This window comes from Trichosurus vulpecula, chromosome 6 (assembly GCF_011100635.1).
Source record: "Trichosurus vulpecula isolate mTriVul1 chromosome 6, mTriVul1.pri, whole genome shotgun sequence".
Taxonomy (NCBI): domain Eukaryota; kingdom Metazoa; phylum Chordata; class Mammalia; order Diprotodontia; family Phalangeridae; genus Trichosurus; species Trichosurus vulpecula.
This window is the reverse complement of record NC_050578.1, coordinates 69,472,678-69,499,139: the sequence shown is the minus strand read 5'-3', so window position 1 is coordinate 69,499,139 and position 26,462 is coordinate 69,472,678. Positions and strand designations below refer to the sequence as shown.

At 37.5% G+C, this 26,462-nt stretch overlaps 1 protein-coding gene across 2 annotated transcripts in view; it reads left to right on the top strand.

Moving 5' to 3' along the window:
- Positions 1 to 17,166, top strand: part of AFF1 (AF4/FMR2 family member 1) — a 135,798-nt gene extending 118,632 nt beyond the window's left edge. For both annotated transcript variants that reach the window (XM_036762792.1, XM_036762791.1), the window contains exons 14-21: positions 743 to 825; positions 926 to 986; positions 6,856 to 6,992; positions 8,177 to 8,248; positions 8,851 to 8,944; positions 9,075 to 9,118; positions 10,791 to 10,999; positions 11,906 to 17,166. In XM_036762792.1, coding sequence (XP_036618687.1) covers positions 743 to 825; positions 926 to 986; positions 6,856 to 6,992; positions 8,177 to 8,248; positions 8,851 to 8,944; positions 9,075 to 9,118; positions 10,791 to 10,999; positions 11,906 to 12,027 — 822 coding nt within the window. In that variant the 3' untranslated portion in view covers positions 12,028 to 17,166. The remainder of the gene's footprint in view (positions 1 to 742; positions 826 to 925; positions 987 to 6,855; positions 6,993 to 8,176; positions 8,249 to 8,850; positions 8,945 to 9,074; positions 9,119 to 10,790; positions 11,000 to 11,905) is intronic.
- Positions 17,167 to 26,462: the final 9,296 nt, after the last annotated feature.

Here is a 26,462-nt window from a genome sequence, read left to right as displayed (position 1 = left end):
GTGTGTGTGTGTGTGTATACATGTATATATATATACACACACACACATATATATGTGTACATACACACACACATACGTGTAAAATTATTGTATGCATACTTCCATTTATCAGTTTTTTCTCTTGATGCAGATAATCCCTCCTCATACTTTCATTATGTTAGTGTATTTGCATCCTATTCGAGATAGAAGATGGAGCTGCTTTTAAGCTATCTTTACCTTTCAATCTTACTATCTTCCCAAGATTCTTCCCTTTCTGTCTCTGCCTGATACTGCAAAGAACTCTTGTCCCTTAGGTGATTTTAATTTTTTTCTTCCTTTAAAAAAAATTGGATTTCCAATTACAGTTGGATTTCCAACTGTAATTTCTTACTCATTTTGTTTTAGATTCAAGATATTTTCTACATCTCATTCTTATCTTAGATCTGGAATCCTTTTAGTATTTGATTAAAAGGAAAAGGGAAGAGAAGAAATAGATTGCGTGAATGCTCATATTTGTAACTGACTGGAAGAAAATTTTAGTGGTAGCTAAGCTGATATATTGGATATTATGCCTTTTGGGCTAACAGGAGTAAACAGAACCAATAGCCTAGGATATTTTAGTTATCAGAAAAATCAGTGCTTGGATTTAGCCAATTTTATTTTGTGCTTTATTTCACCATTTTTATTTTTCACTTCTTAAGGTTGATTTTATGACTCTTCGACCTGAAGTATTGAGTTCTAATCTGTATTATCATTTTTCTAGGCATCTCCAGGTGATATTTTTCCTGTGCCTTCTTTGCCAAATGGTAACTCCAAACCCCCGAAGCATCAAGTCAAGTTTGAAAAGTAAGAATTTGAGTTGTTTGAGATTTTTAAAGTCAATCTCAAAGTGCACTTCAGTCCTGTGCTCTTCTGTGGACTCATTTTGTTTTTCTCTCCCCTTCAGACAAGCTGCTGATTTTTACCTGAAAGAAGCCAAAAAGTTGAAGCACAAGGCAGAGTCAATGGTGAGTGTTCTTCTCTTGGCTCTTTTCTTCTTGTCGTTTTTTTGTTGTTCTGAAACATTCAGTGCCATTAGTCATTTTTAGCCCAAGTGCTAGCGAAAATTATGTTGGAATAAATTTCCTTAGACTCCATTTACTCTAGATTTACATGGGCATTTGTGGAAAGTACAAATTTTAAAGCTAAATTACTGACAAATTTTGTCTTTTTTTTTTTTAATGTGTGCATATTCTCTTTCTTTGTCCCATATCTGCAATTCCAGAATTTCCTTATTCCATGACATATAAAAAGTTTGAGAGACATAGTTTCTGAGTAATTAATCATTTTATTAATCATGCTAGCATGTAATTAATAAAAGGGGTAAGTGACAAAGACCCCTCATGGAACTCACTCAATGCTTATATGCTCTTGGAAGAGTCCCTGTACATGAGTGTGGTAATCGACCGTAGTTAACAAGTAATGAGAGAAAATGAATATTATAATGAGAGATGGAGCTGTTCTAATGAGATGCTGAGGGGCTGTGACTTTGATCATGTTTTTTACTTCCAAATCACCCCCAGCCTCAGGCAATCTAGACAAAATATCTACCTCCGTCCCCCCAGACCTGCCTGAGTGGAACAACCTAGATAAGATAGTTTAGGTGTGGTAAATTTTGGGGAAAGGTCAGGGATCTCCCTAATAATTTGTTATTTAATTAAAATTGATTATTTCTCTCAATTCAAATGTCTGGAAGGCTCAACTGAGTACAAATCAAATTACTGTGCAAACAAAGGCCCTAAGCCAACTCCAATCTGAAGAAGCCAAGGTAAATGTGAGGATAGGTTCAATTTAATTAAATGAGTATCTTTTGTTTTCTATGTGCATGGAACAGTCTTGTGGGTCTAGGCTGCCGGGTCATGCTCACCCCAAAAACTAGAGTTAATTTCCTGAAGCATTTTCATCTAGGAATGATTCTGGTCATCCTAGAATTTCTAAGAGTCAAGATAAAAAACATTTATTAAGCACCTATTATGTACCAGACACTGGGGATACAAAAAATAAAAAATAAACCCCAGCCTCTTCCATCCTCAGAGGTGGTCCTAACTTTCAAGTAGCTCAGAATCTAATGGGTGAGACTACATACAAACAACTATGTGGAACATCAGGAAAAGACTTCTTGCAAAAGGCAGAATTTGAGGTCAGACTTAAAGGAAGCCAGAAGGCCAAGAGGAGGAGGGCGAAAATGGGCGTAGCCTTTGAATCAGCATGGAGTTGAGATGGTGTGCAGGGAATAGCAAGAAAAGGCCAGTGTTACTGCATTGGAAAATACATGAAGGTCAGTAAGGCTTATGTAAATAAGTAGACTAGTATCGTAAGAGTGGGCCAGATTTTCATGTTTTTCATTCAGTCATTTTAGTTGTGACCAACTCTTCATGACCCCATTTGGGGTTTGCCTTTTCCTTTTCCAGCTCCTTTTACAGATGAAGAAACTGAGGCAGATATTGGGTTGTTACTTGCCCAGAGTCACACAGCTAGGAAGTGTCTGAGGCCAGATTTAAACTTAGGAAGATGAGTCTTCCTGACTCTAGGCCCAGCGCTCTAGAACTTCAAAAACCAAACATAGGATTTTATATTTGATCCTGGGAGTAATAGGGAGTTACTAGTTTCTTGAATAAGGGGATGACATGGTCAGATCTGTGCTTTAGGAAGATCAGTTTGAAAGCCAGGTAGAGGATGGGTGACTGGGAGTAGAGGTGACCAACCAGCAGGTTATTGCAATAGTTCAGGCATGAGGTGAAGGCCTGCATCAGGGTGGTCAGTGTTGAAAGGAGGAAGTACCAGAATTGTTAGAAAGCTGTAAAAATCAAGACTTGACCATTGATTAGATATCAGAGGGGGGTTGAGAGAGAATGAAGAGCCAAGGATAGTTGTGAGCCTGTGCTTAGGACTAATCCTTCCTTTTTTCTACCCTCCCCATAATACCCCCATCTTGTTTCTCTTTCCCTCCTATTTTCATGTTGAATAAAATGTATTTTCAAGGTATTTAGTCCCATAAGGGAATTCAGAGTTTCCAGATCAGAGAAGAAATACTACAAGGAACCAAAAAGAACAAAGTCAAGTACTGGGGAGCCACAATAAAGATCATATATGATTTAGCAACCTTTGCTGGTTCTCCAGATGGCACAGCAAATAGACAAAGCATAATTTATCCAGCAGAACTAAGTGTGATGCTTTAAGGGGGAAATGGATTTTTAATGAAATTGAGGATTTCCAAGCATTCCTGGTAAAAAAGACCAGAGCTATGTAGAAACTTTGAAATTCAAACACAGGAATTAAGAGAAACATAAAAAGATAAGCATATGGAGAGATGATACATTTAACCTTGTGAGCTCTTTAATTATCGGGTGTCATAGAGGAAGTCTACTAAGACTTCCTAGAGCTAGGAGTCATCCTCATGTCTTAATGATTTTAAGAGAAGGATGGATAGCAAGCAGAAGAGGAATAATACATTGGGAGTATGAGAAAGGAAGTTTAGGGAGAATTGTCTCACATAAGCAGTGTGCCCCAATAGACAGCTATATAAGCAAGGATAAGAGAATGGGAAGAATGACTGACACATGAACTTCACTCTCATCTGAAGTAGTCAGTGGTTAGAAGAATGCACACATAACAATAGTTGGGTACAGAAATGCATTTTACTCAACATGAAAATAGGAAGGAAAAAGAAGCAAGATGGGGGAATTATGGGGAGGGTAGAATAAAGGAAGGATTAGACCTAAGCAAAACAAAAATGTTTGTAGCTCTAAAGCAGCAAAGAATGGGAATCTGGCAGTGGTTACCACCAACTGGGAAATGTTTCAGCAAGGTATAGTATATAAATATGATAGAATACTATTGTGCCATAAAAAACGATGAAGGGGATGAATTTAGAAAAACCTGGGAAGATTTATATAAACTGATGAGGCAAAAGGAACAAAGCCAGTTTATAATAATGACTATAATCTCATAAAGACAAAGAACTTTGAAAGAATTAGGAACTCTCATCATCATAATGACCAAATAGGATTCCAGAGGACAGATGATGTGAAACATACTATCTGCCTCCTCCTGATAGAGAGGTGAAAGATTCAGAATACAGAATGAGACACTTTTTTGGATGTGGCTAATGCAGAAATGTGTTTTGATTTTCTATGTGTTTCCCTGTTTAGTTTTGTGAATGTGTCTGCATGTTTCTGTGTACAGCCCTCCTTTGTCCAGCTCTATGACAGTGAGGTTCATCTGATGCTCCCACTTTCTTCCATGTTTCTATATTACTCTTCCTCTCACATACCTCAGTTATGAAGTTCCACCTTTTTCGTACTTTCTCAACTAAATTTTTAAACTAACTTTTTCAATTAATGCTTTTGAAACTAAATTGCTCCGTTATTCTCCCTTAAAATCCTCGGAACAGAAACAATTTATCCATGGGTACTCTGTTTTTCTTATTTTATTCCCTCAGCAGCCTTTGAAGACACTATCTGAAGGGACACCTGTTTCTTTTCCTCCATTCTAATGTTAGCATTGTATCATTTCATAGCCCCTTCCGATTGCTCGGGTAAATTTACCTTTCTAGGATGCTCTTGACTCTTGTCTTTGCATTTCACAGATCTTACTCAATTCTGATCTTTTCGCTAAAAGAGCTTGAAAGTCCTCTTCTGTTAAAAATTGGAAGCCCTTATCTTTTGCTTTTTGGAACACTGTATTCCAACTTTCCTGTTACTTAACTGCCAGATCTAGTTCCTTGGTACTGGTACTGCTTCTTTCTGGATTCTTGCAGTATTTTTTTCTTAAATGTGGAAGTTCTACGTTTTGACTTTCACATTCTTTGGGGTTTTCCTCTTGGCTTTTTTTTTTTTTTCAAGAGATGGTTAGTAATTTCTTTCTGTGTTTCCTTGGTCCTCTGATTCTAATAGATCTTTGCAATTTTCATTTATGATTCCTTGAAATACAGCATCCAATCTTTTTTTTAAAAAATAATGATTTTTGCAAATCCTAATGATTAAGATTCTTAATCATTACGCACTAGACGCTTAATTATGCACATGATATCACCAAATCCTCTCAGTAGGAACTCACTGTTTTTAGCTCTTAGTATGGTCAAAATTTAATATGAACGCAACTATTTAAAGGTTTTTTAAAATTCTTGTGGCCATGATGGCTTTTTTGAATGAAGTTTATGTTTCTATTCTGTTCCCAAGTACCACAATGATTTCTAAAAGTATATGCTAATCAGAGATTTGTGCAGTAGGATTTTAGCTTTTTTTTTTTTAACTTGTGATTTTGAAACATTTAAATATGAAAAATACAGGTATATCAGGGAATTCTCCCTGAATTGTTTTCTGGGTTGGTTGTTTTTGACATTAGATCAGAAATTAGATTTTCTTCCATATTTTTCAGTTTTTTCGGTTTTTAAAATTTAAATATATTTTGTTTTAATCATCCAAAATAAATCTTATCACCTGCCCACCCCAAACCTTCCTTGGTTGAGAACATAAGAAAAACAAAAAACCATTACAAACATGTGTAGTCAATCAAAACAAATCTTCACGTAGTTCATGTACAAAAAAATAATTGTCTCGTTCTGCACTCTAAAACCTTTACCTCTCACATCAGGCATGTAGCATGATTCATCATTAGTCCTCTGGAATTGTGGTTGGTTAATACAGTGATAAGAATTTAGCATTGTAGTATGCTGTCATTTATATGTCATAACCTGTTCATTATTTTCTCTATCTATAGGCAACCCCTCAGATTCCCATTCTTTAGAACCTTAAATAAAAGCTTTAAGTATTTTTATACATCTTTGATTTCTTAGGACTAGTCTCTCCCTTAATCTTTCCTCCTTCTAATTTCTCCTCCCCCTTTCCCTCCTTTTTTCTTTTCAGTGAAATGTATTTCTGTACCCAACTGTGGGTATGTGTTTGACCAGTTCAAATGAAAGTGAGGTTCAGGTGTCAGCCATTCCCCTCAAAGCCTCCTCATTTGTATGGATATTTACTTCTGCATTCTGATTATGTGAGATAATTTCCCCTAAACTTCTTTTCCTTCCATCTCAGTATATCCTTCTTCTCTTTCTTTTCTTAAGATCAGTGACATTTAACAGAACTAATCCCAGACTTTGTTTCATTGGACTTTCTTTTGACTTCTGATGGTGATAGGGTTCTGAAAGGACGTGCATCATCTCCATGTATTGGAATGTAGGAATTTATCATTGTTTATTCATGTTTACCTTTTTGTGCTTTTCTTCACTTCTACGTTTGAACTTCAAAGTTGCTACACAGCTCTGTTCTTTTGATAAGGAGGTCATCTAGTTCATTAAAGGTCTCCATTTCCCCCCTGTAACATCATACTCACTTTTGCTGTGTAAGTTATTTTTAACCATAAGCCCCATATCCTTTTCCTTCTGATATATTCTAAGTTCTTTATGGTAGAGGCTGCTAAATTAAGTGTGACTGACTATACCTCTCCAGTACTTGAATTATTTCTTTATGGCTGCTTGTACTATTTTTTTTTATGATCAGGAAGCTTGGGGTTTTGGTTTTGATTTTCCTGAGTTTTCATTTTAGGTTTTCTTTCAGGAAGAGACCAGTGGAGTCTTTCTATTTCTACTTTGTGCCCTCGTTTTGATGATTGTGCCTCTATAACATGGAGGTCTGGACATACTTTTCCCACTTTGTCTCTACTTTTTTCATTGTCTCCCATGATAATCTAGATATTTTGTTTTTCCAAATAAGCTTTGTTATCATTTTATCAGGTTCTATAAAGTGTCCCGTTTGTAATTTGATTGATGTAGCATTAAAAGTCAGAGTCTCTTTTCAGCCTAACAATGACTATGGTTTTTTTTTTTTCCTACAGTCAGACAAGGTTGGAAAAGCATTTAAGTACTTGGATGCTGTCCTATCCTTTATTGAATGTGGAATAGCTTTAGAGACTGAAAGTCCGTCATCCAAAGCCGTTTACTCCATGTTTTCAGACACTGTAGATTTCATTAAGTAAGTATAGTACCTTTGGCGCATCCTTCCTCTCTCCCTTATGTCTACTTTGACACACTTGAACTTTCTATGAGAAAGTGACTTTCCCTGTATCTTAATTCAAGAATCACTTATACAATACCTGAATTTAAGAGCTCATGGGAAGGAAATGCCACCACTGTGCAAAAGGTAATGAAGAGTCTGGATAACTGTTCTGTGAAATCCTGCCTCTTACCCTGAGCTCAGTGATTCTTGTTTTTTCCTCTGGCCCTCTCTTAGGTCTAAGGCCTGCTCTTCATCATCTGTTGTTTGCTTTTCTGAAGGGAAATTCTTTACTCCAGCAGCTCTTTAGCATTGGATTGTATTACCTCAGGCAGTCACAGAGTGAAGTGCTTCCTTATTCAGTTTTTTAAATGGCTTAAACCAACACTTATTAAGCACCTAAGCTTAGGAAGACCTTTTTAAAATATAAATAAGTGTCATGGGCTACCATATTATAGTAGCTGTACTATTACTATGATTTAAAATATACTATATACGCTGACAAAAAAACTGAATTTCATAACACTTTAAAGTGTTTTTATTCATCAAAGTCATATTTAGATACTTTTGAAACACAATACATTTCTACTTTATAAGAAAAGCATTAAGCTATATATTTACATATAAACATCAAAATGATGACCGTGCTTAGGGTGTATCTAGTTTATTTGATCCTTCTTCTCCTGGGGGCCCATAGACTTGGAGATGGTCTAGTGACTAGAGAGCATTGTACTTGGAGTTAGGAAGACTTGAGTTCAAATCTCTATCTTCATACACTTACTAATAAATACTTACTAATGGTGTGACCCTCAGCAAGACACATAACCTGTTTGCCTTAGTTTCCTGATAACATCACCCACCTTGCAGCATTGTTGTGCTGATCACAGTGTCTTTAGCACAATGTCTGTCACATAGTAGACACTATATAAATGCTTATTCCTTTCCTTCCTTTCTCTCTCGTCCTCTCTCCCTTTCCCTTGCCTCCTTCTCCTCAGAGCCACAAATTAAGAGATACTGGCTTTGTACCAGAAGCTGGGTCAATACTTGACTCCACTGCCTTTCTCTCAACCTGCTCTCAATGTTGCCTCTAGGAAAATCCAATATGATGAGATTTGCATTTGGTTTTCCTAACTCACTGGGTATATTTTTCTGCTTCTTTTCAGATTCATAGTATCATTAAAATCCTTTCCAGATTCCCCAACATCTACACAGGAAAAAATTTTCACTGTTTTATGGTATGTACTTTTTTCATTACAGATGTTGCTAAGCATCATTTTTGCATCATTTGAAGGCCTGTTATACTTTGACTTTTATATATTAAGTGGTAAAGAAAATTTTTCAAAAATTTAATTAAGGACTTTAAAATTTTTTCCTTAAAAGATGGTGTATTATAAAGAAAACTATTAGGCTAATGAATTAACCCTGAAGGGCTACATTAAATTAAATACTTAAAACATTAAAATGCTTTAGGACATGGTCACAGTTAATGAACTGATTCATTGCCAAATGGTTTATACTTTGCTTTTAATAGTATATAATGGGTTCAATGAGTATGTCTTTTATATTTATATAAATCTCATTAGATACATATTTAAATATTTGCTGTTTCTTTCAATAAATTTTCTTTTTTGTGATATCCCTAGCAGACACAATACATACATATTTTCTTCCCTAAGATGTGTTTCCTCTATAATATTTTCATTGCAAAAAGAATTATACATACGTAATGTTTTTATTTTTCTGTAAGTGACCATGTGGCTTGAGCTTGCATTCTGTAGCCTTCATCTATTTTTAAATTGCATTAGTTGGTTCATCTATATTCTCTTTTTATATGTAGCATGCGTTGTCAGTCCATTCTTTACATGGCAATGTTTCGTTGTAAGAAAGACACTGCAATAAAGTATTCTCGGACCCTTAATGAACATTTTAAGGTATATTACAACTTATTATCTTTATCCCCCTCTTTCTGACATTTTCCCCAGTACTTGGAAATCTAAATTTAATAGAGTTTGGTGATAATGCCCGCCAATCATGAACTTAACTTCCCTTTTTTTATTGCAGAGTTCATTGAGAGCGGTGCAGGCAACTTCTTCAGGGGTCTCAAGGTAATTGCAAATCCCATCAAAATCTCTACAATTAATCTTTACATTTACTACTTATTCTCACATTTTATACACATATGTGTAAGCACCTAGTCTTTACTTTTATTTTTTTAATTTAAAAATTATTAGATTCTGTTCATACTTGTCTGTCTCTTGAACTTAAGTCATTTATAGTAAATTCACATTTTCTTATAAGATGATCAGGAAGAATACATTACATAGAATTTTAGAGTTGGAAGGGATCAGGTAGATAGAAGGATGAGAGATAGAGATTATATACACGTCAGATAGAAGTGTCTTAACCCATGGTCCTTCATTAGGAACCGAGCTGTGACAACACCTTGGCCCTGACTCCTAGCTCTGCTTTTATCTTTTTAACAATAACTTCCCCCGATTCCCCCATAGTTTGTCTCAAGAATGAAACTACTGATCAAGAAAGGAAAGGAATTTTCCCATTTAAGTCCCTAGAAATGTTGAACTTAATTTTCTGAGACTAAAATTAGTTTCCCCGTTTTTTTTTTTACTTTGACATGTTGTGTAATTATTTTCTGCTCTTGATCATTTGACAGATTTACTACTTTAAAATTACCATCAAAAATGTTTTATTTCAGATTTACACCAAGAAATCACACAGCCTCTCATAATTTAAAAAATAAGACAGAATCATAAAGCATACTCATGAACTCACTGGTCAGCTCTGAACATTTTTGCCAATCCCACTTCTGTGGGACATTGTCCTTAATTACTAGTAAAATAGATGAATTACTTAAAAACGTATGAAAAAAAATTACTTAAAAGTATATATTCTTGAGAATCTTGTGGTCCAGAGAGATGTCCAGATTCAACATGATAATGATCTCATAATAACAGAACTGGAAGGGCCATCAGCAGCCACCTAATCCACATAATACCTTCTAGAAATCTCTATGACCTACCTGACAAGGAAGACCTCCAGTATAAAGGAGGTCACCACTCCCACACTAGCCTGTTCTGTCTTACATTTCGGAAGCTGATTTTTTCTTAACCTAACTATAAGATTTTATATTTATTGCTAGGAGAAAGTGCTACTGAATCTAAAGCCAGGGACAAAGACTCTTGCAGGATCAAGTCCTGTAGTTTCATCTGGTGAACTCGAAATTGCAAATCCACAGCTACTCTGTACCTCAGCCTTGGAGAGTTGTTTGTGGCATTGAATTGGTTAAACAACTTACCTGCTATCATGCAAGCAGTAATATGGTGTCAGAGGTGGAACCTGAAACCTTTTCTCTCTGACTGTGAGGCAGACTTTCTGCCCACTGAGATATGTTGCTTCCCTGAGACCTTATGCATTTGGAACTACCCACGAGGTAGATGTCCATTGTCATGCAAAGTACCCCTATGTACCATGCTTCTTTGTATCTACTTCCCTCTAGAAGCTTACTTCTTTGTAGGGAAGAAAATTATCTTTTCTGTTGTTTTGGAGGTAAAAGTTTTTTTTGTTTATTTTTGTTTCCCCCCCTTAGAACAAGGACAGTTTTATTTTTTTTTTTAATATACTAAGATATAATAACATAGTACTTGCTTTATTTTTGTCCACTCACTATTCTGACTACAGTTTACTCAATACCAGGAAATACAGATGTGCTTTGTTGAGGCTGATCACCCACATATGTAATGAGATTCTCTTTTCTATCAGAAATATAAGCACACCATCACCTCTGTCCCCCATGCCTTCTCCTGCAAGCTCTGGAGCTTTCCAGCCAGGGTCAAGTGGCATCAGCTCAACTGTCAGCACTCCCATTGTGATCCAAAATATGACCTCTTCCTACATCACCATCACTTCCAATATTCTTAACGCATATGATCTTTGGGAACAGGCTGATGCACTAGCAAGGAAGACTACAGGTGGGTGAGAGAGAGGTGGAGTTGGGGAGGGAGAAAGAGAATGTGTGCATGTGTGCGTGTGTGTGTGTCCAGGGGTTAATGTTTTGCTTCAGGAAAAGGGGAGAAGGGGCATGTTAAAGTAGGGACCATGTAGATGTTTACCCCTCAGGTTTAATCAGACTGCTGAATTTTTTTTGTTCTTCCTTCTTTGTCCTGGTTGAATTGCTTAAAGGGCATCTTCATGTCTCTGGCTTGGCCTTACACACTAGAATAGCATGCCCCTTCAAAAAGCACCTTACTGAGAGCCTTTTCCTACTTACCTCCTACTTTCTTTATCAGGCTCATAAAGCAAGATGGAGTCAAGTTGAAAAATTACTGGCTTTTGTCATGCCTGCTGAAGCCAAATACTGGGCTTGTTATGTGTGAGGCAGAGGGGAGGGTAATAAAGCATATTAGGGTTAGTTACCACTCTGGAGCTTTGGGATAGAGGGAGGGAAAATACACCATCTCCTGGACTCTCTTGATGTCTTTTTGATAGTTTTTGTAACTCACTTGCAGTTCATTTCATTCTTAGTAAATTATGTACATGAATTTGTGTTTGAATACTATATTTATAATTTTTTTAGATGAGCAGAAACCATCATTATGGTGAGGATCATGATTTGGAACCTGGAACAAAGGTTTCCTTTGCACAGCCTAGGACTGAGTCCAGTTTGTGGGCTGTGGAAAGCCTGTTCACAGACAGTGGGGGTAGCTGGGGTCGTGTTATCTTTGTGCGTTCTGTTCAAAGCCTACCCTTTGTTAATGTTTCTGCGCATTGTTGAGTATCTCAGTGGTAGTGGTTTCAGATTGCTTTATTTTTCACATAATATTTCTGGACCCTTAACTTCATTTCTCCTTTTCCTTGTTTTCTTCCCCTCCTTCTAGAATTCTTTACAGAGCTCAATGCAAGTGTCTGCACCCTGGCCTTGAACAGCAGTCTGGTCGAGCTGGTTCTCTACACCAGACAAGCCTTACAGCAGTTGCGGCAGGTGGCAAAAACACTCTAACCAGCGACCAGAGCAGCTCAATGCCTGTTGCACTCTGGAAACCTCAGAAAGAGTGGGCCTCAGCTTCGTTGGGACCCCCAACTCGAGATGGAATGAACTAGAGTATAATAGCAGGGAATCTGGCCCCACTTGCAAATCCTGAAACTGTGCCCACATCCTTTGGGCAGGGACGTGTGAGTCTATAATAGAGAGAAGAGATGAAGGAGCTGCAGAGTTGGTGACTTTCTTTCCCAAAAGACAAAAGTGCAATGTCTAGCCTTAAGCTGGTTGTGTGTCAGTGGTCTGTAAACATTTCTCTGGCTTTATAACAAGCAAGATAAAAAGTACAATTTGAAAATGAGGCTGAGAAGAAGCAATTCCAGCTTTGAAAGCAGATGCATCTCATCTCAAAATCTTCCACAACCCATTCCAACTATTAACACAAAGAATTCTTTCCATGATTTTTTTTAAGCAATGATTTTTGGTATAGCATTTGGGATGTTGTATGTCCCTTTCTTTATTTTTAAATTTTATTTATTTCTTTAATTTTGAAGAGGAAAGGGGGGTGGGGTATTTGTTCTAACTGCCATACATTGAAACATAAGTTGTGAAGGATTCTAGGGTATCACATTTTCTGCCCTGTGAATTAAGGCTTTGATGAAATTGAGTGTTTCAGGAGTTCACACACATTGAGATATGGTCTTCTGTACTCCAAGTTAACTTCTTAAACATTACTTCTTTGGCTTCTCTATTAGTTAGGGACAGCAATAGAGTTATTCTGAGTCGAGAGCGGTAGAGAAGAATAGAGACCGAGTTTATGGAGGCACATCTCAATATCTCCATTGCTTATCAGAGTAACTGTATTCTGCATTTCCTATCTTAGTGAAAAGGGAACCAACCTTTATTTCTGCCAAGCTTGGTAGCTTATGAATTTTTGTTATTTTTTCAACTAGACATAAAATATGAAGGATTAAACTGTAAGATGCCCAGAAACTCAAAATTCTGTCAAAAAAAGTGAAATCCATTTTTGAATTATGGTGACATTGTTTTGTTTTGGTCACAGGTAATTTTATTTATTTTATTTGGAAGATTAGATCCTATTGAGTTGTTCTTTCTAGAAAAAATTAATTTCAGGTAGCTCGGGGGCAAATCCTTTTCTATTTCTTGTCTTCCCAAGAGGATATAAAAGCATTGCAGTGATGATTCTTGCTTGTTAATAAATTTTCCCCCATGTCTTGGCTCCATAGCTCTTGAGTCAAGCAGACTTGATTACATTAATATAAAATAATGCCTTTCTTCCTAAATTCTTTGCCCTAATGATGTACATTTGTTCATTTTTAAAACCTTCGAATGGAAGGCAAAGTCCTCAGGTTGCTCAACAGCCATATCTGCTGTACCCAAACCGATTTTTCCATGTCCTGCTATAAACCAGAGAACTGAAACATCATTTTGACTATAGTGTGTTTAAAAGTAAATTCTTCTTCCTGTTCAGTTTCTAATAGAATCATTTTCCCTCCTGTACTTGCCCTAGCTTTGTCCCATGCATCCTACATGAGTATTTGAAATTTCCTAATTGACTTTCTGAGGCAAAGCCATGATCTTTTTAAAAATGCAATATCAAAACTATTGCTAAGTAAGCAATAATTGTCAGGTTGTAGATTTATAGCATTGTGTGTATTCCCCATTTTGGGGGTCGAGTGAGGAGCAGCAGCATAATGTTGCTGGCCATATGAGATCATCTAGCCACATCTACCCTCTATCTGGGAAGTAGAAGAGAAAAATACAGCTTGAGGACATTGATTTCTGTTCTTCACAACGGGTTCTGATCTATGCACATTGGGTCAGGGTGTGTGAGCTCTTTGCGAGCTAAAGTTCATTTTAGACTACTTCACAGGTAGTGAAAGGGCTGGTTTGGTTCTTCTTCAGTGGTCTTGCACTTTTTGGGGGGAAGGAGGTGTTTTATGTTGAAAATTCAGTGATTCTTTGGAAGGTCGATCAATTTTCATAGTTCTATGTGCACAGTTGTGAGCATTGTATGATTCAGGTTCTTAATTGCAACACACACTGCACCTATGAGAGAATTATTTGTGGAGCCCTTTTTATGTATTATATAAAATGTAGTGGCTGCTGAGTCCTGTTAATTAATATTCACAAAGTCTTTTGCTGTTACAGTTGTATATAGGAATTTAAAGGATATTTTAAAAATCAGATGCACTTTTTTCATTGCATGCTTCAAATCCCGAAAGCAAAATTTATACTTAAGCAGACAATTAAAAGACTAGTTTATACAAGTAAACCTTTCAATTATGTGAAATTCTCAATACACGTAAGAAGCAAGCAGTACACGCTTGATGATGAGATAGACTTTTAAGAGTTTTCCAAGAGAAAAAAGAAAAAACAGTATAAAATCTTTCCTTTGGTACTATAGTTTTGCTGGAATGTCTTTATTTTTTTGTTTTTCTTTTTGTAGGAAGAGGAGAAATATTTTACTTAGAAAAGGAGCCTTCAAGTTTTCTGCCCTTGTGGAGATATTTAAAATGTGAATGAGTTTGATATTTTAACTTAAGAACCCTGCTTAACAATAAAACTCACTTTATATAATTATATACCCAGTTCTACTGAAAAGATGATCATCTAAAGTGGGGGGGGGGGAGAGAGTGAGTGAGTGTGGGTGTGTGTATGTGTGTATGTACCCAGAACCAGAAATAGGCAAGAGAGAGGGCACACAGTAAAGGGAACTGAGTAATTAGCATTCAGATAACCTTTTGGCAATCATTGGGTTCTTTGTTTGCTTTTTCCTATAACATTCAACCTGGAAAATGTCTGCTTTTAGGAGTAGAAGGACTTTAATTTTACTAATCTTTGGAATCTCCAATGTAGAATCAATTTTTCTCATAGACATGGGAACACTAACACCACACATCCAGATCCTCTAGGGCAAAAATGTCAAACTCACAGCTTGAACCTGATTAAAATGTAATTGAGAAGTTTACCAAAAATAAATAGAAACAGAGTTCAACATAGATAATCTTAATTTGTGATTTTCTAGGTCAATAGGTGACCAACAGGGATGTTTCTCTGAGTTTGACACCATTGCTCTAGGGTATTTAGCAACTGTATATAGATTTCCTATTCACCAATATGGGTTTAGTATTATGATTAAATGTAAACTTTTTAAAGAATGAATAAGATCACTTCTCTCCTTCTTCCCCCCCCCCCCTCCCCCCAAAGAGTGAAGAAAGGTTATATCTTTGACAGCTAAGGCTATGTGTCAGGAAGAAAGTGGGTCCAATGAAATTGGCCTGATTTTTATAATGAAGGGTTGTCCTGATGAGTTTCTTTTTGTTTTTGTGTTTGTCTTTTTCTTTCTGAGAATTTTCCCCACTCAGTGGATATATTTATTGAGCCTTTATTGACCAAACTTAATTTTAAGATAGTATATTATTTATTTGGAGTTTGTTTGCTTTGGACCTCTCTCTCTGTAAGTCCCATTATTTCTGTAGCTCTAGGTGGTGATGAATATGAGGAGTTGAAATCTTAGGTTAAGGAGAATAAGTATAAAGCTTAATGCTGTGTTTCCACTTTTCCCACCTTCTCCTCCAACATGCCCTTTCTCCTCTTCATTGTTCCTTGTTCCAGACACTACATGGCCCCATTGGCTAAGGTTGCCTTACTATCTATTTGTACTTCCAACAGCCACTTCCACTTCAGATTAGCGATACTTAGAGCCTTCCGAGAATGGGTGTTTCCTTTTTTTTTTTTAATCATTAATTTTTCTCACTGGGAAATTAAATCATCTGAAAAAGAATTATTCTATAATTTAAATTGTGGTAGAAGGCTCTGTCTCAGTGGAAGTACTTTTTCCTCTAAGTAATTTTCCCTCCTTTTTCTCTTTAATATACTACCTCCTTTTACTTTGCTTTTCCCATTATTGTAATTAAGTGGAAAGAGAGGGCTCCTCCTCACTCCCAACTGTGTTTTTTTATTTGTTTTGGAGGAGTGAGGTAGGTGGAATGGGATTGGGAGATTCAGTGGTTCATCTCCAAAAGCTTCACTTGGTATTTTGGGTCACCAAGTCACAAATACATAGCCCAGTGTGGGAGTACTTTCTCTTTGGTATATTTAATTTTGTACACTGGCAATATCTTTAGTTCCTCTTTATAACTAAAAGACAGGAACTGCCTATCACTTTTCTAAAAATGTATTCTTGCAATATTGGTGGTTTCTGTATTCTCTTTGGTCTCCATAGGGAATTCTGCCCCATCATGAGCTGTCAACAGGAAATTAGTTATATTGAGAAATGTCTATACAAGGAAGTAAGACTGCAAACAACTAATAATTAAGCCACATTCATTAGATCCAGGCCTTTTATTATGAGGCCAGATGGTGGCTGACCTAAAGAAATGAAACTTATTTTGCTTAAAAGTTAGCTTTTAAGTGATTAACACAGGCAGTATTAACTTTGCCAATTGTCCAGGCCATCAAGATGTATTAATTAAAAAAAAAAAATTACTGCACATCCCCCTCAAATTAAGTACCTACTATCCATATTTTTTTTATCTTTATTTTTTAGAATTTTTGAATGTGATCATGTTTTGGGTCATTTGAAGCAAGTTTGCCTTTTTATTTATTATCATTATATCATATATGGTTTTGCGCCATTTTTTTTGTAACCTTAGCAATAAATCAAATCTTGGTATTATAATCTGAAGAGGTTTATTTTTAAATAAATAAATTTCCATCTGATGAATGGGGAATCACTGGTCTCTCTTGAAATAATATAAATTTTCATTTAATCTTTATTGTCAAAGTATCAGCAACCTATTCAGCAGTACTGATTTTGTATGTAGACTTTGTATTTATGTAGTTATTTCAAGGGGAAGATGTGCAAAAAAAAATTAACAGAAAGAAATGTACTTTATTTTCTTTAGTGATGAGAATGCCTTCTAGAACTTCTGTTCATATGATTTAGCTGCCATATGTTGTCCTGCAAAGGGACATACCAGAACTGTGAGGAAATTTTAGTTTTTCTTTAATGGGAGAAAAAGTTTGTGGGAGATAATTCCAAAGATGGCATGCCATAGATCTTTTGCTCATAATTGCAGTTTTCAAAATTTTTGAATTTACTTGTTATTTTTAAATTCTTTTCTTTTTACAAGAGGATTGTTATAAAATAAAATATTTAGAAAAAATACTGGATTTTGGTCCATGTAGTGTTATTTCTTTTTATTCCTTTGTCTGAAGACCCTTTCATGTATAGTGTTTTATTATCTCTTTATCAGAGTTCTACTGCAGTGGTTCATCGTGATCTGGGGACTAAATGGGTCCTTAGAGCTTGCAACTCTCAGGCAAGTAGGTTAGTTTTACCAAGCTAAATTGACTTCATGTATGATCCCAGAAGTTGACTATTATGTGTTATTTGAGGACCAGTTCAGAGTGGCATATCATTCAAATGTTTGTTTGAACAGTAGAAACTGTGGCGGTAGGGGTGGGAGGGGAGAACAAAAGGAATGTTTGCATATCAGAGCAACTTAAAATGAAATATGTGTCTTTGAAATGTGCTATAACTGAGAAGTTATATGTGTAAAGCACTTAAAGTGTGTGCTGACAATAACCCACTGACATATTTTGTGTACGGCTTAATGTCAAAGATGTATAGCAACATTTTATAAATTAAAAGAGAAATTATATCAAAACAGAACCCCTTTCACCTCACACCTAGCTTGTAGCCAAAGATGACAAAAAATTGCAATAGTCAACGTCAAAGGGGTTGCAGAAAGACAAGAACACTAGTGCATTGATGATGGAGCTGTGAATTATACAAAGTAATTGGAATCATGCAAACCCTCTGACCTGGAAATTCCATCACTAGACATTTGGTGGAGGTCACTGACAAAAAGATAGGCCTCATGTACGCCATTTTGTGGTACCAAAGAACTTACAATTGATTATAAAATGGCTAAATGTTGTCACATCAATGTAACTGCATATTACTGTGCTGTAAGTAACAATGGACATGAGAACAAGAAGCATAAAAAAATTCACATGAACTGATGCAAAATGAAGTAAGAAGAGCCAGGAAAACAATATGCACAATAAGCACAACAATGGAAATGTAATGAAAAGCTATTACAAAGCAATAGAAAATTAATATTGTGGGGTCATGTGACCAACAATATGGGTGTTTTCTCTGATGCTCATGACTTCATAAATTTCTCCAAAACAGAAATTATGTGCCACAGATAAAGTAACTTGAGTGTCTCTACAGTCTAGGAACCCCAAAGAAGGTAAACTCCACAAACTCATGCCTACGTTGAATTCATTCAACATTCCCTTACCCATAGCCCATCACACTCCCAGAAGCAAGGCTTTGCTAGCTGACCCAGCCCACAGGTCTGCAACAAAACAATCTTCAAATTCTAGTTCCCTCTCTCTCTTTCTAAGTGTGGTGGTGATCCAAGTTCCAAACTGCAGAAATCTGCTGAGGCCTCAAGTCAGCATTTTTTGTAGCACAGAGGGAAAGGGGTAGGACATGTGTCTTGGGCTTGAAATAGAGCACAACCCCACACTGGCCATTTCCCCCACTAGAGAGAGCTAAGAGATTCAAACTCCGAATGACAAAAGTCATCTCATGATGCCCAAGCATCAGGAATGGCAGTGAAAATGCATGGAGGGATATTAGGTGGCTCACTGGATAGAGCGCTGACCTTGGAGTCAGGGAGAACTGAGTTCAAATCTGGCCTCTGACACATACTAGCTGTGTTGTTTGAGGGAATGAAATTAGGCCAGTTTCACAAGAATATGTTGAGGGATTAGATATAAGAATACTGAAAAGGTCAAAAGGGACCAGGTTGTGAAGGGTTTTGAATGCCCAACTGAGGACGTGACGAGGAGCCACTGGAATTTGTGTGTGTGTGAAAGACGGACAGACATAGATCTGTGCTTTCAGAAGATTAATTTGACATCTGTCTGCAGTGGGAGACTTGAAACAGAGACTAATCAGCAGGCTATTGAAATATTCCAGGAATGAGATAATGAGGGCTTGTATCATGGTGGTAACAGTAGCAAAAGAGAGAAGGGGGCATATATGAGATGTTATAAAGATATCAACAATTCTTGGCAATAGATTGCATATGGTAGTTTTTTTTTGGCAGGGGAGGGGTGGGTTAGAAAGAGTGAAGAGTCAAGATAGGTACCTAGGTTGTGAGTCTTTATGACTGGTGTCCTCCACATTAAGAGGGGAGTTAGGAAAGGGGAGGCTTTGTAGTGAAAGATACTGAGTTCACTATTGGACATGTTGAGTTATATGTGTAAGGGACATCCAGTTTGAAATGTCCCATAGGCAGTTGAAGATGCAAGTTTATAAGTTAGGAGAGAAGCTAGAGCTGCATGATCTGATAATCACCAGCATAGAGATAATAATTGGTTCTATGATGCCTGATGAAGTCACCAAGTGAAATAGTATAAAATGAGAAGAGGACCCAGGAGAGAGCCAAGAGCCATCTATTATTAGTGAGCATGACTGGGATAAGATCCAGACTAAGAAATAGCCGTCCTACAAGGAGGAGGAAACTCAGGATAGGGTAGCGTCATGGAAATCTGGAGAAAGAGTATCCAGGAAAAGAGGGTGATGTGACAGTGTCAAAGGCTGCAGAACAGTTAGGAAGATAAAAATTGAGAAAAGGCCATTAAATTTAGCAATTGAGAGTTCAATGGCAACTTTGAAGACAGTAGTTTTAGTTGAATAATGAGGTTGGAAGTCAGACTTTGAGGGGTGAAGGAAACATTTGGAAGAGCTGCTGCAACGAGTAGGGCTAATTAAAAAGGGGAAATAAATGGATTGCCTTGTGGACCAAATCAGCAGAATTTTGTGATTTTTTTCTAGTTTGGTTCAGTAGCATATGAGTAGGAGTAAAGGCAGCAGATGGTTTAAATCTGAGGCTAAGGCTGGGCAGGGTCAGATCAATGACAGGATAAGGGGCTGGGGACTTGAGTAAAATGCATAGTTGAACTGGTTTCCCAAGGGGCCAAGATGGGAAGAGGAGTAGTCAGTCTGCCGACCTGGGAAAGAACTGGGGTGTTGAGAAGTTGAGAGGTCACAATGAGCATGAAGAATAAGGTTTCAGAAGTGGAATAATAGATTATGATCAGATAAAGGAATTTCAGAGTGTATGAATGCAGAAATGTGGGTAATAGCAAAATCAAGTTTATGATCTTTCTATGTAGCTAAGTTGGGGGGAGAAGTTGGTTGTATCAAATAACTAAGTTGAGAACTGGGAGGTTAGGCTGGCATATCCATATATATCTATATATGTATTGATATCTCCTCTGACAAGAGCAAAAATCGATGAGAGGAAAATTTTTTATCTAGGAACTGAACTCAGTGAGGAAGGGAGTGTCCTGGACAATTTGTGATTGGAGACCAGTCTGGATGGAATGGAATATGGTGGACTAGTGGTGAAAATAGTTGCAGCCAAGCCCCTGAGGGGATATTGCCTTCTGTTGTTACTGTTTTTTCCTGTTGATTTAACTGTGAATGTTCAAGACCTTTTGTGTTTCCTTCTTCCTGAAACCTTTGGTACTTTCAATCTCCCTCCACCCTCTTCCGCCTTCTCCCCCACAGCAACCCTCCCCTCCCTCTCTTACTTTATCATTCACTTTCTAACTCTCCTCTGGTTATGGTCTCCCCTAGGGGCTGCATCTCAGCCTCCTCCCACACTGGGTTATTTAGTCTCCACCCCAACTGATTGGGTCATCAAAATTGGTCCCAGCTGGATGCTGTGCTCTTTCCCTCAGGTTTTGTGGAGTGCTGCACAGCTCCCCAGTATGCAGCACCCGGTCTTGGTGACCTGTCCAGTTCTCTCTGTTTCTCAGTAATCTGATTTGTCATCAGGAGGTCAAGGCTTGTTTCCTCCTACACTGACAGACCAGAGCTTTGCAGCACTAGTGCTCCAGAGTAGCCTTTTGCTACTTGGCTGTGGAAGCCCAAGTAAACTTCCAGAGCTTGGGGTGGGAGGGTATTCATAGCACTGGAAAAAAGGAGGTGAGACCAACTATAGAGATAGGTTTTGTTGTAAGCCTTTTGGTGTAGCCCTACTGTGGGAGGTGGAGAAGGGGTGCTGAATGAACTCAAGGTCAATGTGAGTTCCTGTTATTTTTTTAACCTTTTAGATTCTGGGTGTCCTAGACCATGGAGACAGCTTAAGTTGCTTATCTTTGGCACATAATTTGTTCTGCAGAGATTTGGGAGACTGGAAAAAGTATCTAGTCTGCCACCTTATTGCTTAGCACCTGGTCCACATGACCAATTCATATACATACATATTTATCTATTTATATATATATATAGTCAGACACATATATACATCTACATAAACACAGATGTATATGTATATATTTCTAAGTGTTGGAGAGCCAGGTTTCCCCTAAGAACTGCTTTGGCTGCATCTTTAAATTCTTGGTATGCTTTTTCATTGCAGTAATTTGATGCAATTATCTGTTGTTCCTATGATTTGTTCCTTGACCCGCTGATTCTTTAGGATTGTCTCCATTTAAGTTTGACTCTTTCCTTCAAAAGCTATTTACTAATGATGAGTTTATTGTGCTATCGTCAGTAATAGGGAGGCTTGCTGCTTTTTGGCTATGAAAGTAAAACTTAGAAACCTATATTTTAGGCTTAAAGTCTGGCAGAGATAATGCATGAATATTAATACATAAAAGATTGGAGGGAGATTGGAAGGATGGTTTCATTTGCTAATTGAATTGTTCCTTCTGGCAATATGTATTTTAGCATTCAGAAATTAAATTTCATTAGAGAAATAAAAATATATTAAGTTTAACTTTAGGGTTTCTTTGATCTAAACAGAATTATAGAACTAAGCATAGGCAGGACCATTCACCCTTCTAAGTAAACTGATAAAATCATCCGGCTTCTAAAGCACTTCATAACCCGATGCCTTCCTACTTAACCTATCTCCTTACACCTTGCTCCCCATCGTGTGCTCTGCAATCCAGTAACACTAGCTTCTTTGCTAAGATACAAGATACTCCATCTCCCTAATCCAGGCATTTAAAAAAAAATGAAAAGGGCTATCTCCTGGAATCTCACCCTTCATCTCTGCCTCCTTATTTACCTCAGGTCTCAGCTACAATCACACCTCCTTCAAGAATCCTTTCCTAATACTCATTAATTTGAGCCCCTTTCATTATCACCAATTTATTGTCTGTATATTTCTTCTATTTGTTCATAGTTGTTTGCATGTTGTCTAGACTGCAAAGGCAGGGACTTTGTATCTTGTTTTGCATCCCTAATGCTTAGCACAGTGCCAGGTGCATAGTGGGCCCTCAATGAGTGCCTTTTGAGTGATACTAACTTCACTGATGTACTCTTTGGGGAAACACCTAATTTCCTGGAAAACTCAGGCTAATAGGGAGTAAACAAAAAGGGCCAACCTACACCCCACCCCACCCCCGCCAATTTGAAGTCCAGGATAAAAAGGACATTTTAGTTTAAAAAAGACATTCCTTCTTTTACCAATACTGTCTAGGATTCTTTTTATTATAGTCAAAGGTGAATAAGGCAGTAATTAATTGGACTAAGCCATTACTGCCCTGAGTTTGGAAAAGTCCTTCCTGACTCCAGACTAGGACACTGTTTTCTTTCAATGTGACGGAGTACAGATAAGGTTTTGGGACCAAGGACACAAATAACTTTCTAAATTAATACTTCTTGGAAAACAGGCTTAGTGTGCTTCTATACCGCATTTTTTCCCCTGGGTTTTAGACACTTCACATGGTCAATTTTTGTAAGGCAAAATTTTTGTAAGGTAAAAGTAAGCTACAAATTTACAACCTTCCATTCCAATTCTGTAACCATGGGAGACTATCTTATCAAACTTCTCTAAAATTTTATTCAGACACTTAACTTCTTATCTTTTTGGTAGTTTAGACTAGGTCTGAAAGGGGCAAACAAAGATTTAAAATCCCAGTTATGGTAATCAAGTTGTCAGGTCATCAAAATGGCTGAAGAGGATGATGGGGGATGTGAAGACAACCACAAACCAGGTACTGAAATTATGTAAGCTAGATGAGTGGTGGCAACAAGAAATGGGAATCATGATAAATGCTCCACAGTGCATGTCCAGTTTTTCTTATGTGACTAGAATGTACTCAGAGCCTCCCTCCCACCACCCCTCTTCTCAATTCCCAATTACCCAGCCCCCACTTAAATGCTGAATATCTACCCTTGGTTGGATGCAGACCCACTATCCTTACTTCTGACAAAGATGCTCCACTCCCCTCTGCTCTTCAGGCCCGTTCTCTTCTTGGCCAGGGACCATGGCCTTAGCACTGACCCTTCAAGTCCTACACACCCCAGGTACCACCTGGCTTTCCCTTCTGCCATGAAACTGAGCCCTCCTTTACATTTTGTCTCACCCAATTAAAATGTGAACGTCTTTTAAGTTTAGCTTAAGTGCTCAACATTTAAATACTTTTCCATTCTTTGACAAATGACTGCATGAATTGAGTGGTGAAAGTTTTCCTAGCTAATCTCTAGGACCTTGAGTATTTGAACAGGAAAAAAGGGGGATATTTATAGAAAGATTCTGTCTCGATTCAGAGGAGTCAAGATGAGGTTACTAGCTAGAGCACTATAATGAGCAAATGAAGGGATGAGGTACAAACACTGGGTTAAGAGCTGTCTGAAGTACAGAAATAATGCTGAATTATTTGTGATTCATTTGAGGAAATTAAGTCCTGTTTCAAAAAGGAGACAGAGTAAAGCAACTGAGGTAGCTGACTTGGTGTCATTTGACAAGTTTGAAGCATAGATCACAGAAAAACATTTTATTATGGTGATTTGTCTTGTCCAGCCACATTTTTTTTACTTAGTATTTTCATTAGTATTTTTCAACTAAGAAATTTCCAAAAAATCTAAACTGCCACATATGATGTCTATTCAAGGACTGTCATCGAGAAGGTATTTAAATGATTAACAACTTTCACTGATCAATAAGTATTTGAGTGACTCCCACAGGCAAGGCACTATATTAGGTCCTAGAATAGCAAAAATAAAACAGTCCCTTGTCCTCAGGATTTTATATTCCATCAGTGAAGTCATGTACACCTATAATCATATATGAAGTAAACAAAAAAGTTGGGAGTCAGTAGCAGTTTTCATGGGGAGGGTAATAGAGAAAGGCCTCCTATAGAAGGTATTATTTGAGTTGAATTTTGAACAAAGCTAAGAATTCTAAGAGGTAGAAAATAGATGGATGGAACTTAGATTCCATGAAAGAAACTGGTATGTAATAAGCCTAGAAAAGGAGGCTGGAGCCAGATTGTGAAGGTGTTTAAATTCCAACTGTTAGAACATTTTATTCTAGAAGCAATACTAGACCTCTGAAGCATAAGTCTATGGAAAAAGAAAAAGATACTAAGAGGAATGCTTCCCAGATCAGTTTTAACAATATCATTTTAGAAAGTATAATACAGGGGAAGGAACTACATTAATCATAGAAACTAAGTTCGAATTCAAGCTCTATGTGACTGGGCAAGTCTCAACTTCCTCATCTGTAAAATTAGAGTCCATTCTGGTTCTAAATGTACAATTCTATGATTTTAGATAATGTACCTTAAGCTTTGATGGCTCTCAAACATTTGGTGGGTTTTCTTTTCTAAAACTTCTGAGTACTTTATGCCTCTCCTATATTTTTGTTTTACTTTGTATCATTATTTCTACTACCTATCTCTACTACATTGCAAGTTTTTTTTTTCTTTCCTGGGGCCCTGCACATGGTAGGCACTTCGTAAATGTTTGAAGTGGGTTAAATATACCAGCATTCTAAGGTTCAAGTAAGATAGCCCCCCAGCAGCATAACTCGCTGGGGCAGCTGCAGGGGGTTGGGGAGGGCAGGGAGGGACTGCTGAAACAGAGAGATGCCAGCGTAGCAACTGCACCAATTATACCTGAAACAACTGCACAGGAATCCAACACTGGCAACATGGATTTTTCCATTTGCTAGCTGTGCATATAATGTGCCGCTAGATGGCAGTAATTTCCAGAACAAAATACTATACAGAGAAATTTAGTATTATTAACCATGCTATACCTTAAGGGAATCAGAAATGAGGCATATAAAGGAAAAATAGAGCACTAGGTCTGGGATGTTAGTATAACTAAGCATGAAACAGTGTGGTCAGAACGTTATTGTTTTGGGTCTGAGGCCATCAGAAAACTTCCAGAACACAAAAAGAACAGGGACAACGCTCTTCAGAAAACCTTGTTTTTGGCAGAACAGAATTCAAGCTTGGGCTTGGCTTTACAAGAAGTACTGGAGCAGTGAGTCTCCTGTTTGTGGAATTGCTCATGGCTAATGTGAACAGGTGTGTGGGTCCTTCTCGGTTCTCCTCAAGGTAGGTAGGGTTGACAAACTCATGATTGAATTTCACTACTTTCACTGACAAAACAATTACAGCATGCTCTTTGAAGCTTTGCTTGACCAATGTTCAATCAACACTAAGCACCTACAAAGTTCAAGCCTCTATGATACATGAGGATATAAAGAGTGCAGACAGACCCTGTTCTCAAGGAGTTGGGAATTTAATGGAGGTGGACGAAGACTGTGATACAAGGGAGAGAGAATGGCAAAGTGCTACAAGAAATCTTAAGAGAGCTAGATCATTTGGGCAGGGGGTGGAGGGGTGAGGATCTATGGAGAGAAGGCAGCTTTTCTGATGGGAATGACATCTAAGTTTCATTAAAGGAAAGGAGGGACTTGAAAAGTGACACAGAGGTGGGGAGTCCATTCTAGGCAGAAGGGATGGTGAAAGCAAAGACTCAGAAAGCACTAGCATCCTTTCCCAGGGCATCACCCCTGTACTGGCAGTCTCTCCTCCTTTCCCCATCTTGACCTCTTGGGAAGGTAGTTCAATTCTATAATGTTCTCTTCTTTTGAGTTCCTTGCCCCTCTTATAAGGGATAAAAACCATCAAAGATTAAAATAATTAAGACTTCCCAACAAAGTGATCATAACCCTTGTATACCTCATCTTCGGGGTACACCTCTTAAACGATACTTCCACCCTTTCCAAACTCAAGACCTTGCTTCACATATGTACCACAGAATATACCTCTATATATTTAAGGGGAGGTGGAGTCACCCCCCCTTTTCATTGTAACCTTGTTTTGGGTGGTTTTGGTAATTTTTGGGGAGTAATCTTCTGAACTTCAGTACATACTACCGAGTATGTTCACATTCTTTATTCTCTTCAAAAGTTCACAAGCACTGTATATCAAAGAGCTGTGGTTACAGTACCAAAAGTTGAACAGAAAAGACTATATATTCTAGATGACTCTCATGGTTAAAAATTAGAAATGTTACTGCTCTCAACAATGGCCCAATTTCATGCTGCATACACACAACAAACACAGCCAGCAAAAACTTCAAAGAAAAA